This window comes from Triturus cristatus, chromosome 3_2 (assembly GCF_964204655.1).
Source record: "Triturus cristatus chromosome 3_2, aTriCri1.1, whole genome shotgun sequence".
NCBI lineage: Eukaryota > Metazoa > Chordata > Amphibia > Caudata > Salamandridae > Triturus > Triturus cristatus.
This window is the reverse complement of record NC_140584.1, coordinates 416393673-416410226: the sequence shown is the minus strand read 5'-3', so window position 1 is coordinate 416410226 and position 16554 is coordinate 416393673. Positions and strand designations below refer to the sequence as shown.

General features: G+C 44.7%; 1 protein-coding gene across 10 annotated transcripts in view; it reads left to right on the top strand.

Moving 5' to 3' along the window:
- The window catches only part of ZMYM4 (zinc finger MYM-type containing 4), a 1418124-nt gene that overhangs the window by 1142253 nt on the left and 259317 nt on the right, over positions 1-16554 (top strand). For 8 of the 10 annotated variants that reach the window (XM_085648002.1, XM_085647995.1, XM_085647996.1 and 5 more), the window contains 2 exons: positions 4705-4876; positions 14092-14181. In XM_085648002.1, coding sequence (XP_085504128.1) covers positions 4705-4876; positions 14092-14181 — 262 coding nt within the window. The remainder of the gene's footprint in view (positions 1-4704; positions 4877-14091; positions 14182-16554) is intronic. The other 2 variants (XM_085648004.1, XM_085648003.1) reach the window with 1 other exon arrangement.

The following is a 16554-nucleotide window of genomic DNA, read 5'->3' as shown; positions in this document are numbered from 1 at the left end:
TGTACAGCAGCATTGTTTATCAGGTTCCTTCGAATTATCCACATTGAATGCAAATATTTAGCTTCTGCAGAAACCATCACTGCGTCGGTATCTGTTTTTAATATCCTAAAAAAGGCCAAATATTGCTTTATACCCAGGTTTTTACACAACTGAATTATCCATTTCTTCTTAAGGTAAGCATATGCTGGACAGAAGAGGATAACATGTACAGGAGTTTCTTCCTCAGTTCGACAACCTGGGCAAGGGCGTGCCGGTCACCCTTTCCACCTATCAATATTATGAAAAAAAGGCAAAGTGCCATATCTAAATTGTAAATAAAGCTTCTTTGCTAAGGTAGGTTGTATTGTATCAATCTCAGGCTCAAAGCTATAAAAGGACTTAACGTCCAAAAAAATATCAGTTAGGCTTGAGGTTTTTACTGAGCGAAAGAGATTCCTTAAGTTAAATTCTTTTACAACACTTGTCATAGTTTTCTTGGAAATAGCTGGGCAGGAAACCTTGGGATTTAGCCAGAGTTCCTCAAACCCAGTCGATATAAGTGACTGTTTTACGAATGTTAACCAAGGGATCCTACCAGATCCTAGTGAAGCCATGATAACTTTGAGCTCCTCCTTATAATTCACCAGCTCAGGAGTGCTCCACAGGCGCTTCCAATAGAGTAAGGGCCGGACAGCAATAGCATCTGCAATTGAGCAGATATTTAAATCTAGTCTGAGCGGGACCAAGGGAGTGCTTTTTGGCAAATCCAATAATTGTCTTATAAAATTATTTTCAGTTATTGATAGGTTACTTACTGGTATGTGTCCCCAAAGTTCCGCCCCATAAAGGGATGATGCCCTAGCTTGAACTTTAAAGATTTCGAGGGGGGCACTTATTATTTTGTAAGTACAATTCTTCTGAACTTTTAGAATTCCCCCAGCTGCTTGGGTTAATCTTAAGTTGGCCTTGGCCACTTGTGGACCCATCCCATTTTATCGTTCAGTCAAACCCAAATATTCAAAGGTTGGGACCCTTTCGAGGGGTCTGCCTTCCATCATTGGATGGGGGCAGTTAACAGTATTGGCATTAAAAACCATATACTTAGTCTTATTTATATTAACCACCAGATTCCTTTTAGTATAGAATTTGGAAAATTGGTTTAACACGCGCTGCATCCCCATAGGGGATTTTGAAAGCAGGAGCGTGTCGTCCGCAAACATTAAGGCGGGAAATCTTCGGGCGCCCAATTTGGGGGAGTCGATGTCGTTTTTGGCTAAGAGATCTTCGATAAGCCCATTGAGAAAAAGGGAAAACAGGGTCGGTGCAAAGACACAGCCCTGCCTAACACCTTTCTCAATCGGGAAGGGTCCAGTTAACTGACCTTGTTTACCAAAGCGTACTCTCGCAAAAGTACCTTCATGTAAGATCTTAAGCTGGTGGCATAAGTATGGCGGAACCCCCATTGTTAGTAAAATGGTCCATAGCTGATTCCGATCCACCATATCAAATGCGGACTTTAGGTCGACAAATGTAAGATAAAGGCTACCCCCTTCCAAGACCACATGCTTCCAGTAAAGCACTTGCAACCGGAATAATTGGTCAATTGTTGACGTTTTGGCCCTGAATCCCGCCTGAAGCGGCGTCAGAATGTTGTTGTCACTAGACCAAATCTGTAAACGTTGTAACAATAGCCTGGCGTAAATTTTTTGTGTAACATCAATAAGGCTAATCGGCCTATAATTAGAAGGTTGGAGCGGAGAGCCCTTCTTGTGTGTTGGAATTATCTCCGCCCCCAGCCAGGTACTTGGCAATGGTAGCCCCTGCAGTATCGCATTAAATAATACCCAAAGGTATGGGCCCCAAACTACTGGTTCTTCTCTGTATAAATCACCTGGGATCCTATCGAGTCCCGGCGCTTTATTAGGCTGGATACTTGAAATGGCCAACTTTACTTCCACCAATGTAAATGGTTGCGCTGGCCACATAGGATTCGGAGCCGATAAGCTCGAAGGGGCTTCACTTGTACATAAGGGAGAAAGAGAGTAAAGATCTTTAAAATAAGTAGACCAAGCTTCTTCAGATATGTTTGGAACAATTGTGGACCTGCCTTCTAATTTCCCAGTGTGGACAAGGTTCCAAAAGGTCCTTGAGTCCTTTGCCACAAGTGCAGATGTAATAGCAGCCCAACGGTCTGCCTCCCATTCTAATTTTGCATTTTTTAGCATTTTCTTATATGCTTGTCTGGCTTCTATGACGCAAGGTCTATTACCTTGGCTTAAAGCCAGCAATAGCTCAGCTTTCGCGTCCCTACAACATCTGTTGAACCATAGGTTGTCATCATTACATGGTTTAGGTTTTCTTATAGAAGGTGTCCTTCAGTATTGCGACCATTTCACTATGGATATCGACAATTTTACCCATATCACTGTTCAAAGGATTGGTAAGGGTAGACTTTGCCCTTTCGAGCAAGGGGGTTACATCTCGATATAATTTTGCCATAGATTCAATAGATGATTTTGCGGCCGCCCATCGAATTCTTCTCCCACCTTGCTCTAATCTTAGATCACTACTTGTGGTGCTAACTATGGCACTATCCCCACTGATTAGTTGAAAATCCATCTCAATTATCAGGGGATTATGGTCACTTTCTATGCGAGGAGGAACGCTAAAATCTAAAATTTTTGGCCAGGAAGCCAAGCTCACCAAGAAATCTATCACGGATGTGTACCCCATACCATTATAAGTGTGCTGGGCTGGGGTATCACTCTTAAATCGACCGTTACAGGCCCTAACAGAAAACGTATAGGTGAGGGAAGTTAACTGAAGGACTAAAGCTGTCCAATTTTTTACAGGATAAGCATTGGAGGGCAAAACTGACCAAGTTTCATCTTCATCCATTGTGATTGGAAGGACCCCTTGTAATGGTTCGAAATGGCAGTTGAAGTCGCCTCCAATCAACAAGGCAACATCACCCTCAAGCGAATGCAGTAGGGTGGTTAGCATATCCAAGGTTGTAGATGTTCCACCCGATTGTACTGGCCGTGAATAGATGTTAATCAGAGCCAGTTTTGGTGTTTTTTTACGGGACATCAGGATGCACTTGAGATCAGGACTATTTGTCTCTAGCCTTTTCAACGTGAATCCAAGATGAATGCCCACCCAAATACACAACCCCCCTGACGGTCTGCCTCTTGCGCCTTTTACTGCAGGTTCCGCAAAAGTTACATACCCCACTCTATGGGTAGAACCTACCGCCCACGTTTCCTGAAATAAACAGATCCCATGGGAATCCACGAATGTGCACCAATCCGGGATATCTAGATTGGATGTGAGGCCCGCTATATTCCAAGATAAAAACTTTATGGTCCCTTTTAACAATGCCTGCTTATTTCCCAGGCTTCCCTCGTGGCAAGACCCAACAAGGCCATGCGTCCCAGGACCGACTGAATGGTGATCTATATGTACGTAAGCAGTCTGTATTTAACTAAAGCATCTCATTCTGAGAAAGTATATTATGATACCTATATGAAAACAATTGGCCTACAGTTCAGTTCTTGAGTGTGTGAAATAATTTGCTGACTATGTACATCAAATGCTTAACACTGTCCTCTGATACTGCCTTACTGCTCGACCACTCTACCACGAATAGAGAGTAAGGATCTATCTAACTTTAACCTCTGCCAAACTCATTTTGGTGTAGTATATATAGAGTCAGTTTCCTACGTGTTTGTTTAAGAGTTTAAGAATTCCTGTTTTGCTTCTTAGGAATATTTTTCTTTCTTCAGTATGCCTTCACTATTTGTGAAGTGTCCCAATGGGTGAGAAAAAACCTTCTTCAGATCCTCATGATGTGTGTGGTCTGCCTTCCACCTTCCCACAGTGTAGAAGACGTCTTCATTGTCGGAACATGTCAAAAACTGCTTTGAAGGACCGGGCAAGTATTTGCCTGAGAGGAACATTAGAAAATCCTAGAGCAGAAGTAGTAAAAATAATGATACCTCCTACTGCCGAAGGCTCCTCCCACGAAAATACTGTACGTTTATGACTTCAATAGGAATACATATAATGCAGAACTAGGGTTACAAGTAGTAATTCCTTTTTTTTTTACTCACTGAAGTGGTCAGCAGTTACAAGAACTCCAACTTGAGCAACAACAGGATAATGGTGCACTGCTACTGCTGCCAGTGTCGTATCTCTACCGCATGTGTGAGGAACTAATGCACAGATGGCTCTCGTAATTTTTATGTATTTAAGGTTAAATTAAATTTTTTAATCCATTCTGCCAATACTGTGTGTATTTGAGGTAAAATTAAATTTTTAATCTGTTCTGCCATGTGTTTTTGTGTGTGTGTGTGCGCGCGCGTGTGTGTGTGTGTGACACTTGTTCTTCTACCTGAACAGGGGGTGTATTGGACCCGCTGCTTCTTGCCCCTTTTCTGTGACACCACTGTTAGTGGAGCTGCCGCTGCTACTTTTCTGTTGCCTATTTTTGATTTAAGAAAGTTGTGTTAGTGAAACTTCGTAAAAGCCTTTTTGCTATTCAAAAGCCAAAACAATGGTCATTGTGAATACTTGTTTCATAAGAGTTCTTTTCACTCAAAACGTACTCATTTTTCGAGAATTCAAACACCAGAATAAAGCGTGTGAAGGCACAGGTGAGTTAAGCATTATGATTGGCTTATAACTGCCTGCTAATGAGGTATGTGTGCTTTGTTTTCTCCACAGGGGAGGAAGAAGTCAGTTGTGTCTGTGGAGCCCAGAAACCTAATTCAGGGCTCGTACCCTGGCTGCTCAGTTTTAGGATCAACCTTGAAGTTCATGTATGGGGTTAATGCCTGGAGAAACTGGGTTCATTGGCGGAACGCACAGGAGGACCAAGAAGAATTAAAATTTGGAGGTATGTTTGTGGGCTTCTGGGAATGCATGTTAACATGTTGTCTTCTTTAATAGATCCAATCCTTGTTGCACCTCAGATTATACATGTGTAGTATTGGGAAATGTGCATTAAAGACGTTTCTGTGTGGCAGCAACTATACCAATATAATAGTTTAAGTAGTGAACCTTGGGTGTTTGTTTTTACTTAGGTCTGTGTTATACGTTTGTCTAGTCTTGTATAATGAAAAAACAGCCCTCCCATGTAACAGCAAATTTGCTTTGAGTTTTAGCTTCCTGGTTGTGAGTTTGGAAGGGCACTACTGTTGGGAAGCAGTTCATAATTAACATATTAACTTTGATTAAACTGTGCATTTTATTTTCTACATTTATAGTTGTGTTCTGCTAGAATATCCTTTTTTTCTATTTTTCAATGGCCGATTTTCATAATTGAATAGGTATTTCCTATGTGTTAAAATTGTTTGGGTCTTTTGGTGGATAATAATAGGTATACTTCAGATTGATTCATTATGGCAGATTTTGAAAAATTTAATTAAATTAGGTACCTAATCCATAAATACATTTGCAAGGCATAATTGATGAATAAGCACATGGGTGAGGTTTCTTTGGGGTTATTTTATTTTTTATTGATTTTTTTTTTTGGGCTAACTGCAGTAATAGATGCCAGTGCAAAATGTTGGCTGCAAAGTCCCAAGGTCCCTTCTGATGTTATTGAGACCTCTTGTATGAAACCTGTTATAAAGAAATAAAGCTGTGGCCCAGTGGACCTGTCACATTTGCTAATCTCTTGCTGTGGCCTTTTCTTTGTAAGATGCATTGGGAGAGCAACTTTTGACCAGTTATTTCATTTGTTTAAGGACTGTGTTTTTCCGACTACCAAGCTATATTCTAAGTGTCTTCTCGAATGGCCTTAAACTACTCTTTACACAAATGCATTTGCTGCCCTTCTACTGGCTCTCTCCTTCAACTTTAATAAAGCATAACTTCTTACACAAACAAATTGTGTATCATAGAGCACATGGTACTTCTCTGGTTTAAATTTCCTTCCTACTTTACTAACAAGGGGTCCTCCTTCGCCCTTCAGCATCTCTCTCCTTCCTGGATAAAGTCCCACACTGTTAAACCATCTTGTGGATCCTGTAACTTACCCTTCTCTTTGGTCTCATTAGCTTCATTATACTCTCCTGCTGCATCATCACAGATTACACCCAAATCACCTAAAGCGAAATATCAGGCAGATCTGGAATCTTGTAACATTGGCCAGTTCATACAAACTGTTGGCCGTGTCAAGCTTAACTTGTTGAAAACTGAAATAATAACATGTGGAAGGTGGACTCAGTATTGGGCCTTAGGGGATTGGGACATGGGACAGGGAAGGGTGGCCCCAAATCTGGGTCCACCTCAGTCCCCGAAGCCCAAGTGAGGAATTTGGTACTTCTCATGAACTCCCACTTTTGCCTTGTAGCAACTCGTCCCTAAAGGAGTGTTTCACCTCATAAGAGCTATGACATATGTTAACCTCAGGAAATGCAGGCAACTATTACCTTGTTCTTTTACATCTAGATTATGCCAAAGGTCTTTACTTCTGAGTTTCTGTCCGTTGACTTCACTTAGTACAGAGAATCCAGAAGGCAGTAGTCTGACAACTCCTAAACCTTCCTACGTGAGACATAATTTCACCAGCTTTCCCATTCATACACTGGTTACCTGTGTCTGGATATATCATATTTAAAACTCTTTCCATTGCACATGAAGCCATTCACTGTACTGAACCCCTGTTCAGTGGAAACCTTGAACCTACTGCTAAGCTAGTTAACGTGCCGTAATGCATCCCCACTAATAACTATCACTGACTTAAAGTCGTGCACTGGAATGAGCTTTTCTGCCTGGTGGCCAAGCCATGGAATTGTATTCCTGCGAGGAAAATAATAGGCAACTACTTTAAATTTCAAATACCTCTAAAAACCTGGTTGTTCAGGGCATATGAGCTGCAGATTACACACTGTGAATAGATCGCTATCTGGTGTTGGGCCCGGATGTTTGCACTTGTTTTTGTGTTTGAAAGTCTTTGGAAGTCACAAGGTATGTGACTCTTCCTTTGGATCATAGTGCGCATTGGCATCGGCTCCATCCTCAGATTGTTTTTTCCGCTATCGGGCTTGGATGTGTTCTCGCGTTCCAGTTCGGAACTGTTAACGGTTTTCTCTTTCGACGTGCAATCCTTCCCATCTCAACGGTATTGTTTTCGATCGCGTTTCCAGCCACACGTGACCCTTCAACTTCGAAGTCTTCGATTCCGGTCGTCGACAAGGCCTTCGAGCCTACACGGGCCTCATCTCGGGCTCATGGAAAGGACGCCATTTAAAAGTGTCCTCGATGTGGGTCGAAGTTTCCCCACACCGACCTACATGATATGTGCAACCTCTGCCTCTCACCGGAGCCCGAGGCCAGAGACTGTCCAGCTTGTGCCTCCTTCCGCTCCAAAAAGACCATCCGGGACGACTAGCTTGAAGAACAATGGCGCGCTCGTCATCTTCGATTACCGACGACATCTTTCAAGAGGGCGTCTATGTTCCGGACCAGGGTCCAGTCGAGGAAGCCATCATCAGCGCTTCCAAAGCAGATGATTCCAACGTCGAAGACATCACTCCAGCTCAAAGGGCCGTGACTACAGAAGTCGACCCCGACCTACCCACCCCCTCGAAACCGTCAAAAAAGGCTTCGGTACCACCTCCACCTTCGGGCCCAAGTGCACGCCGAGACACTGCTACCCATGCCCCGCCTTCGGGCCCGGTAAAGAAGCCTTTAAGCGACTCGGGCTCGAGTCAGCCTACCCTCGGTACCGAACATCCGGCACCGAAGAAAAAGGCGTCTTCGACCTCATCCACGCCGACCGCAGCTCCCACATCGATGCACTCTGCGTCGAAGGCTAGCACCAGTTCCTCAGCACCGACAACACCCTCGGAGCCGACTAAAAAACGTCCGCCGAAAGGCCCAGATACTTCCAAACCGAAGACCTCGGAACCGAAAAAACAGCATCCGGTTCCAACTCATAAAGACACTTCAAAACTACACGGTTTCAAGCCTAGAACCGCTACCGAGTCGACAACCAAAAAACTTACGGCACAGAAGCCCTCGGCTCCGAAGGATCTGTCTCCCACAGATGAACTGTTTAGACCAGATCCTACCCAAAAGACGCTAATGAAGGATCCTAAGACTGGTCATTTAATGCTCAGCATCAAGAAAAGACCACTAGACATGCCTGCACCCGCACCGCCACCAAAGAAGAGAGACACTGCTACCTCTCCATTAAGGATTCCTTCTCCTCTTCCTCCTCCTCCCCCACCGCACCACTCTCCCAAACCATCACCTGCACCAATAGATGATGATGATAACATCTCAGATGATGCAGAGGGACGTGCGGACGATCAGCCCCTTGGGGACCCTACTCCTACTGGCTCCCTGACCCCTGGGATGATTACAGTGTCCCTTACACCCCACAAGATATTTATCCCTCCCGGCCTCCCCCCCCCCCCCCCCCCCCCCTTTCAAAGAGCTGCCCAATACCACAGGGTGGCCCTGCATACAGACCCCGTAGAGGAGGATTTTCTTATTGATACCACACAAAGGTCCACCTCAACACTGCCCATGCTTAAAGAGGTCATTAAGCACGCATTAAAGACCCCGTCAGGGCTTGGGTCATCAACCCAAGAATAGAAAAGAAATATAAAGCTGCCCCTACTGATCCAGTATACATTAAGGGCCCGCACCACTAGACTCCCTAGTAGTCTCTAATACCAGGAAGAGAGCGAATTCCCAAACGTCAGGTGACGCACCACCACCAGACAAGGAATCGAAACTCCTAGACGCCTCTGGCAAACGCACAGCGTCACAGGCAGCAAATAATTGGCGCTTTGCTAACACCCAAGCGCTCCTAGCCAGGTATGACAGGGCACATTATGACAAACTTGAGTCCATCATGCAGCACCTCCCTGACAAATCTAAAAACAGGGCCAGTGAACTAATCCAAGAGGGTAAGACCATCACTAACCGCTCCATTCGCTGTGCCCTAGATGCAGCAGACACCGCCTCAAGGGCAATTCACACCAGTGTCCTTTTGCGCAGGCATGCCTGGTTACGTATATCAGATTTTAAACCCGAAGTACAGAGTTCTATACTCAATCAGTCCTTTGATGAGCAACACCTATTTGGGCCCGACTTAGACGTATCCCTCGAAAAAATGAAGAAGGATACAGACACCGCCAAATCTATGGGAGCCTTGCAATCGCAAGCTCCCAGACAGTCCTTTCGTCGCTCATCCTTTAGAAGCACCCATTGAGGCAACTCCTCTGATAGCCCCTCCACCTCTTACAAAGCTCCAGCACAATTCACCTTTACTAGAGGTTACCAAAGGGGTGGTTACAGGGGGAATAACAGCAAAGGCAAAAATAACAACTCCCGCTCTGCCTCCTCACCTACCCCATGACTTCCCTCCACTTCCCCTCGACTATTCCACTCCAGTCGGGGGAAGTCTGCACCAATTTCTCCCTGCCTGGGTAAACATCACTTCAGACAGGTGGGGCCAACAAATCATTCAATCCGGCTGCTGTCTCGAACTAACATCTACACCCCCGCCCCCCCAACATACCACCCAAACACCGTCCAATGTCACAAGAACATCTGTTACTGTTAAAGCAGGAGGTAATCTCCCTCCTACAAAAAAGTGCAATAGAACTAGTTCCCCTGCACCAACAAAACAAGGGAGTCTACTCCCTCTATTTTCTCATACCAAAAAAGGACGGCTCTCTAAGGCCTATTCTAGACCTCAGACCCCTAAACCTATACATACATTTAGACCACTTCCACATGGTCACACTTCAGCAGGTCCTCCCTCTGCTTTCCCAGGGTGACATCCTTGCTACTCTAGACCTCAAGGACGCCTATTTCCACATTCCCATTCACAGCGCTCACAGAAAATATCTCAGATTCGTAGTGGACGGTCAGCACTATCAATTCAAAGTACTCCCATTTGGAGTCACCACAGCACCAAGAGTGTTCACCAAGTGCCTAGCAGTAGTGGCAGCACATCTAAGAAGACAACACATACATGTCTACCCATATCGAGACGACTGGCTTATAAAAGCCAAATCGTACAATCAGTGTGTACAACACACTCACGCTACTATTCAACAACTTCACAACCTGGGGTGCACAATAAATCACGCCAAGTCCCAGCTGCAACTGTCCCACACGCAACAATACCTCGGTGCCACAATAGACACCTCAAGAGCGCTCGCATATCCCAGTCCCGCCAGGATAGCGAGCATCCAAGCTCTTCTCATCAGATTCCAACTGCAACACTCTCTTCCAGCTCGAGTGTTCATGCAACTCATAGGGATGATGGCCTCTTACATATTCATAGTGCCTCATTGTGAGAAAGTGCCATCTTTCTTGCATGGTATGCCCCCACTTTTTGCTGAATTGCTGAATGTACTTTGACTGAGTGTGCCCTGGACTCCTGCCAATCAGGTGCCCAGGGCCTATGTTCCTTCCTTAAAACAAAACAAACCCAAATTTGCAAACCCTGGCAACATGTCAGCCCCTGGTAAATGGTACCCTAGGTACCCAGGGCCTTGTGACCAGGGAAGGCCTCTAAGGGCTGCAGCACTCCTTGTGCCACCCTTCGTGGTCCTGTGCCCTTACACACACACACACTGCCTTTGCAGGTGAGTGTTTGGGTGCAAGACAAAAACAAAGTCGACATGACACACATCCCTGTGTGCCATGCCCATCACCTACACTGCCATGGCATAAATCAGCCACCCCTCTAGCTGGGTGCCTTATGCCAATGGTGTGGGCGCAGGAGCCCTGTGCTCCTACAGTGCCCAGGTCCATTCCTGAGCACTGTAAGTGCAGTGCTGCCATTTAAGAGTACATGGTGCTGAGAGCTCGTCAGCACCATTATAGCAACACTAAAGACTGAGAAGTTTGGTATCAAACTTCTCAGCACATTAAACCCACACTGATGCCAGTGTGGGATTTAATGTACCCAGCACCCCAGAGGGCATCTTAGAGGTGCCCCCTTAAACCTAACCTACAATCCACGTCTGCTCTGAGGCTGCCTAGGCTACCACCCAGCAGACATGTTGCTGGACCCCTGGGTAGGAGAGCCCCTGCTCTCCTGGGCCTACAACAATGCACATCCTGGGCGAGCTGCTAAATCTCCTCCCCTAGGATGGGCAGGGGAAAGCTTCAAAGGCATGCCGCCTCTGTGAGCTTCCCCAGGCCTCTGCAACCCCCCACTCTGGCGGGAAGCTTTGGCCGGAAACCCCATATACGGACAGGGGATGTGCCAGCCTGCCAACCCCACCCCTCAGGTGGGGGAGGCAAGGTGAAGCACATCTCCGGGCTCTCGCCATCTTGAATATGGGGAGCCCTACCATATCAGGTCTAGGCTACTGCCCCCTCCCACAGGAGAGAGGCAGGATAGGGAGTGTACCCACCCCAGGACAGGGACCCATTGGTCCCTGCCCTTCACCTACCTGTAACACCCCTAAATCTAGTATTTAGGGGCACCCTGAACCTTCCTTCCCCAGATTCCAGATTCAAAACTACAAAGAATAGCAAGAATAAAGAAGACCTGCCCTGCAGCTGCTAAACAGAGGAAGACACCAACTGCTTTGGCCCCAGCCCTACCGGCCTGTCGACCCTCGAACCTGCTCCTGCTCCAACCCGGCATCTCTTGTGGCCAGCATCCTCACCAACCCCGGAGTACCTGGCTACCTTTTGGCTCTAAGCCCCTGGGACTCCCTTGAGTACCTCTAATCCCTGTTCCCACCACCTAAACGCCTGTACCACCAGGTGATGACTGGATGCAGACAGCCATGTCTGGTTCAAAAACTGACATCGACTTGCCTGATATCCAGCTGTGAGATTGCATAAATTACCTGTCATCCATTCTGATTCGAACCCTGTTCCTTTACCATGTTGCAGCTGTCTGCAGTTACACTATAATCTTTCTGACTGACTCTTAATCCTGTGTCAGATCAGAGTGCACCCAAGGATATTGATGATGATAGAGAGGTTGGCTTGCTCCCCGATCATCGCACTGATGAGGTCTTATACCTTGACTTGCAAAAAGCCAGTTGGCTTGATACCTCTCCGGAGAGCAAGATTAACTCTCCACAGTGGCCACCAGTTGAAGACTGCATCTAATTTATTGTGATGGTTTGGCGGGCAGACGAGATATGAATATTATGTATGCCCTTCATTGAGACTAAAACAAATGTTTTGATGGAAGTTCCATAGCCTGGTCAGGCACAATTGAGCCCTTGCTCCTATCTAATGATGCTCTCACAGATACTGTGATGGCTGTTTAGTTAAAACTGTTCTTGCCCACCTGTTAGCTGGCAGGTGTTCAGGCATCATATACCGACGCCCAGTGATCCGGACTATCTCACTAGCATCCTACTGCAGAAATTTGTTGTACAGGGCTCAACCAGTAAAGTCAGCCCTAACTCATTTCTAACCAACCAGATGAGATTCTAAAATGATTGGTGCCTTTGAAAAACATAGGTTTCCTCTGCCAGCTTGCACAGTCTATCTTTCTGGATCTTAGGGCCTCTTTGGCTGAGACGATCCCTGGTGGGCAGGACGCGTCCAAATATGTTATCCGTGCAGGTTTGGATATCACAGATTGCATTGGCTGGGCTGTCTTTACCACTGTTATCCTTTGTAGACATGCCTGGGTGGTGGCCACTGGATTCCCCAGCAAAGTGCAGGCTTAGATCATGAACATGCCCTTTGATGGGTCTCTCCTCTTCTGAGAGAAGACAGGCTCCTCTTTGGAATGCTTTGAAGACAGCAGAGCTACAGTGGCCCCTTTGGGGCTACTGACCTCTGCCAAACATTTGGAAATGTTGGGGATATTCAAGAATGCTGGCAGTAGGCACACACACACAGTTTTTCCAGTTGGTGGTGCAGGTAACATCCAGTCTTTTCGGTGACGCAGATCCAGCAGGCAGGGTGTAGGCCAGCTGGGGCACCACTCCCCCCAACTCCTGTTCCCTGCTACAACAGTCAACAAACCTCTTTAGTCTGCCTCAGTGCCGCATGCCCAGCTAATGGCAGATGGTCCTGCTAAGTTGGCGCTCCATCATGTTAAAAAACAGGGTCTTGCAAATTGTTCAAGCAGGCTACCCCTAACCTTTTCTCACCTCCCAATCCCATATACAGCTGAGCATCTGTTCGGGCCTATCAAAAATTGTCAGTTTTGTGGATATGAAGTCTAACTAGTCTGTGCTGTTCTTTAAACAATTCTGTTAGTTCTGAATGTGAGGAAGGCTTCATCACTGATATCTTTTGATGATAGGGGCTTCTGGACTATACCTTGGTGCTTTGAAGTCCTACGGACATTAATTCTTATAACCTATTGTACCAAGTTATTTTGTGTTAACAATTCAGTTGTAAGACTCTCATTATTAGTGTATGGCTTTATTTCAGCCAGTTTTTGTCTTGTTCCCGGATTGCTCAGAACATTCCACAGAACATATCAATGAGGATCAGTATGAATTTTATTTCATGCCTGGAAACCAGTGAGCAGCAATGTTTGGTTTCGTTCCCTAGTTGTAGTCAATTTGTTGTAAGTTAAGGGAATTGCCTCTTTATATCTGCTTAAACTCACTGTAGCATTGCTTGCACTGTAGTGAGGGTATTGTCAAGGTTTCTATGACTCCAAATAACATTTATTTAGACTATCCGAAAACATTTTCCAGCCCAGAAATTCATAAATGTATTATGTATGGGTTACCATAGTTATGTTTCATTGCAGTCTGTTTTTACACACTTTTTAAATATTTTGAAAACCTTTTACTTTTACCCTACTTGCTCATGTCAAACATATAAGCGCACCAGAACTATTGTTTTGACTGTTCATACTTCTTCTTCTGCCCTTTTTCTGCGTTGCAACTTAGCAATGTGATACCCATGGCTAATATTGCGTTCCTGACAAGTTATGCAAGCCATGTTATTAAGTTGGCTCCTTGCACACACTAATTTTAATATGCATTTCTCAACCACCATAAAACTTTAAATAGTTTTGGAAGTCTACTTTTAAGTCTGGTTTTCTTACTGATTGTGCCTGGTTCCTTTACTGTAATTCATCCTTTTTACATGTTGATTGGCAATGCCCCTCTTTAAACTCTTCCTTCCATTTTTAAGGAGAATCGCATGCTGCACTCATCCCCTATCCAGAGGCACCAGGAAGTGCTCCAGAAGAGGGCTCTGCCACCCCTGAGTCCAACTGCAGAGGTGAAATTAAATAGTCATATGTGCACTGCGTGTCTCTGCAAAAGCATAGCAAGCATAGACTTGAACACTTGTTGCATCTTTAAAAGAACTACACATACATTTTCACTTGGTGATGGTTTTGGTGTTTGATTGATAATAAACTACAGAACACTAAAAAATCTGCAGTAAGAATGAAAAGAATGTCAATCCAGCTAAATTTTGAAAAGCAATTCATACTTCCACATATCATTTTTTGCATACATATTCACTGGCACTGCAATTCTGAATTTTCTCTTCTACAGATTGAGAGAAATGTTTTTGTATTGTTTAAATAGGTACAAACTGTTAGTTTCCTGTGATAAGAATGATTAAGAAATTTCTGTGAAGTAGATTGTGCAGCTAGTTCATCTTATAAAATATCTTTTCTGTTTAAAGACTATAAGGCCCCTCTAATGTCATAGTCCTGTAATGAATGGAATAACACTATTATGAAACATGCTTTTGGAAGTATGGATTAGGATGGGGAGGAGGACGACATCAATCGCTATTTCTTCTGTGATGATTCGTAAATTTTCAGATGTAGAAGGCAACATCTAATGTCCTTTTGTCTTCGTTTTTTGACGCTCAAAGGACTGAATAGATTTTTCAGGGGTGTGGAACTTGTATTCAGGTGCTCATGTTGTGGGCAAATAGGTTCAGTTCATCCCTCATGTTTTTGGGATGCTCAAGTTGACCAACATTTGGGATCCAATTTCTATTTTTTATATTTTAAATGGTGTGGAACTGACTTGTAGGTATCATTTACTGTACTTAGTTTTCATCCAGCTAGATTGATGGTTGCAGAAGACTGGAAAGGGACCGCTACACCTGATTGATCATGCAAGGTGGGCCGATTTCCACTGAGAGTACGCTGACTGATTTTAGAGATTGGCACACGAGGGTCATGTTTGCAGAGTTGAGATTTGGCCTTTTCATTGGACTGAATTGCTTCCCCCCCCCCCCCCCCCCCCCTCTATTTTAATTCCCCAAAAGCACCCAGTAAGAACTAGCAGTTTGACAACCACTTTCTTTAATCATAGGATGAAAGCAAGATTATGGAAGGAGAATTGGGAAGGTTCTTTATTAAAGCTTTTCCTCCACAATCTAAGAAAGACGCAACTGTCTCTGTGAAGAAGTCACTTGAAGACATTCAACAGAAGAATGGGAGTATGTCATAGTGCTAGCTATAGGTTTTCTTCCAGGCGCAAAGGCTTTTAAACTCTGTGCTTTTCTAAGATCAGACTTGGCTTGTACAAATTCCTGTTCTCTCCCTATTCCATCCAAATATGGCACTCTTCCTAACAAAATTAGCATGATTGTTGTCTTCTCTGACATGTCCTCAATAAACCTGCTAAAACATCCCATGCCCATATGACAGTAATTCCTCCTTATTCTTTGGTGATGGAAGATCTGTGCTGGACATCAACTCCTCTTTGGGTTTCACCCCTTCCCCCCCCTTCTTAGATATGATGCCCAAAATAGACTACTCCTGTCCTTTCAAACTGGCACTTGTCTGCTCTTAATGAGAGGCAATATTTCCAGAAACTCTCCAGAACTGCACGTATTCTGGTCATGTGCTGCCTCATGTCTAAAAAAAATAAATGAAAACATCGTCCTAGAGGAACCTAGCCCGCAATAAATCAGGGAGCGGTAATGATATGCCTATCTGAAATACCAAAGGCATTGATACGAGACCAAATGGCATCTTGACCAACTTAAACGCCCTGTAGGTGTTAAGTCTTTCAACTGATACCAGATGTAGTGTGGAAAAGCTTCTCTCCTAGATCATAGACATCATCTCGGTTTTATTAGAGGCAATCTATCCACCACAACGACTGTTAAAGGCTCTGTAGGTTAACACATAAGTCTATCACACAGTTGGCCTTCTTGGCTACGACAGTAGCCTTACCTGGGGCAACTCAGGCCACTTGGCTTTTGCACAACCTCTGTAGTGTTTAAGAGCTTCATGCTTCCCTACTAGACAGACTCCTCGCTCTTGAAGCAACAGGTGCAGCACATTCCTTAAATGTTATCTTGTTGATGTACACTTTAAGGCAACACAGCTTGTTCATGAAAACTTGAGAAAATTTGGACTGGTAGTCTGCACTGCTCTATTACTTCTCAAACACATTATTAAATATTAAACTCAGCCATGATAAGAGTCAGGCATCATCTCGATCATCCATGAGTATCGCCTCTGCTACATTCCCTTCTTCACACTGTCCCAACTACAACACAATCTTTTTTGCAAATGTCATGCTTTCCCTTGTTTTAACTATTGTCCGGCATTCCTGGAGCACTAAAAGTGCCCCTTTCTGCTACTTCTGTTGCATGTTGCCTTAGTTGCAGGACACA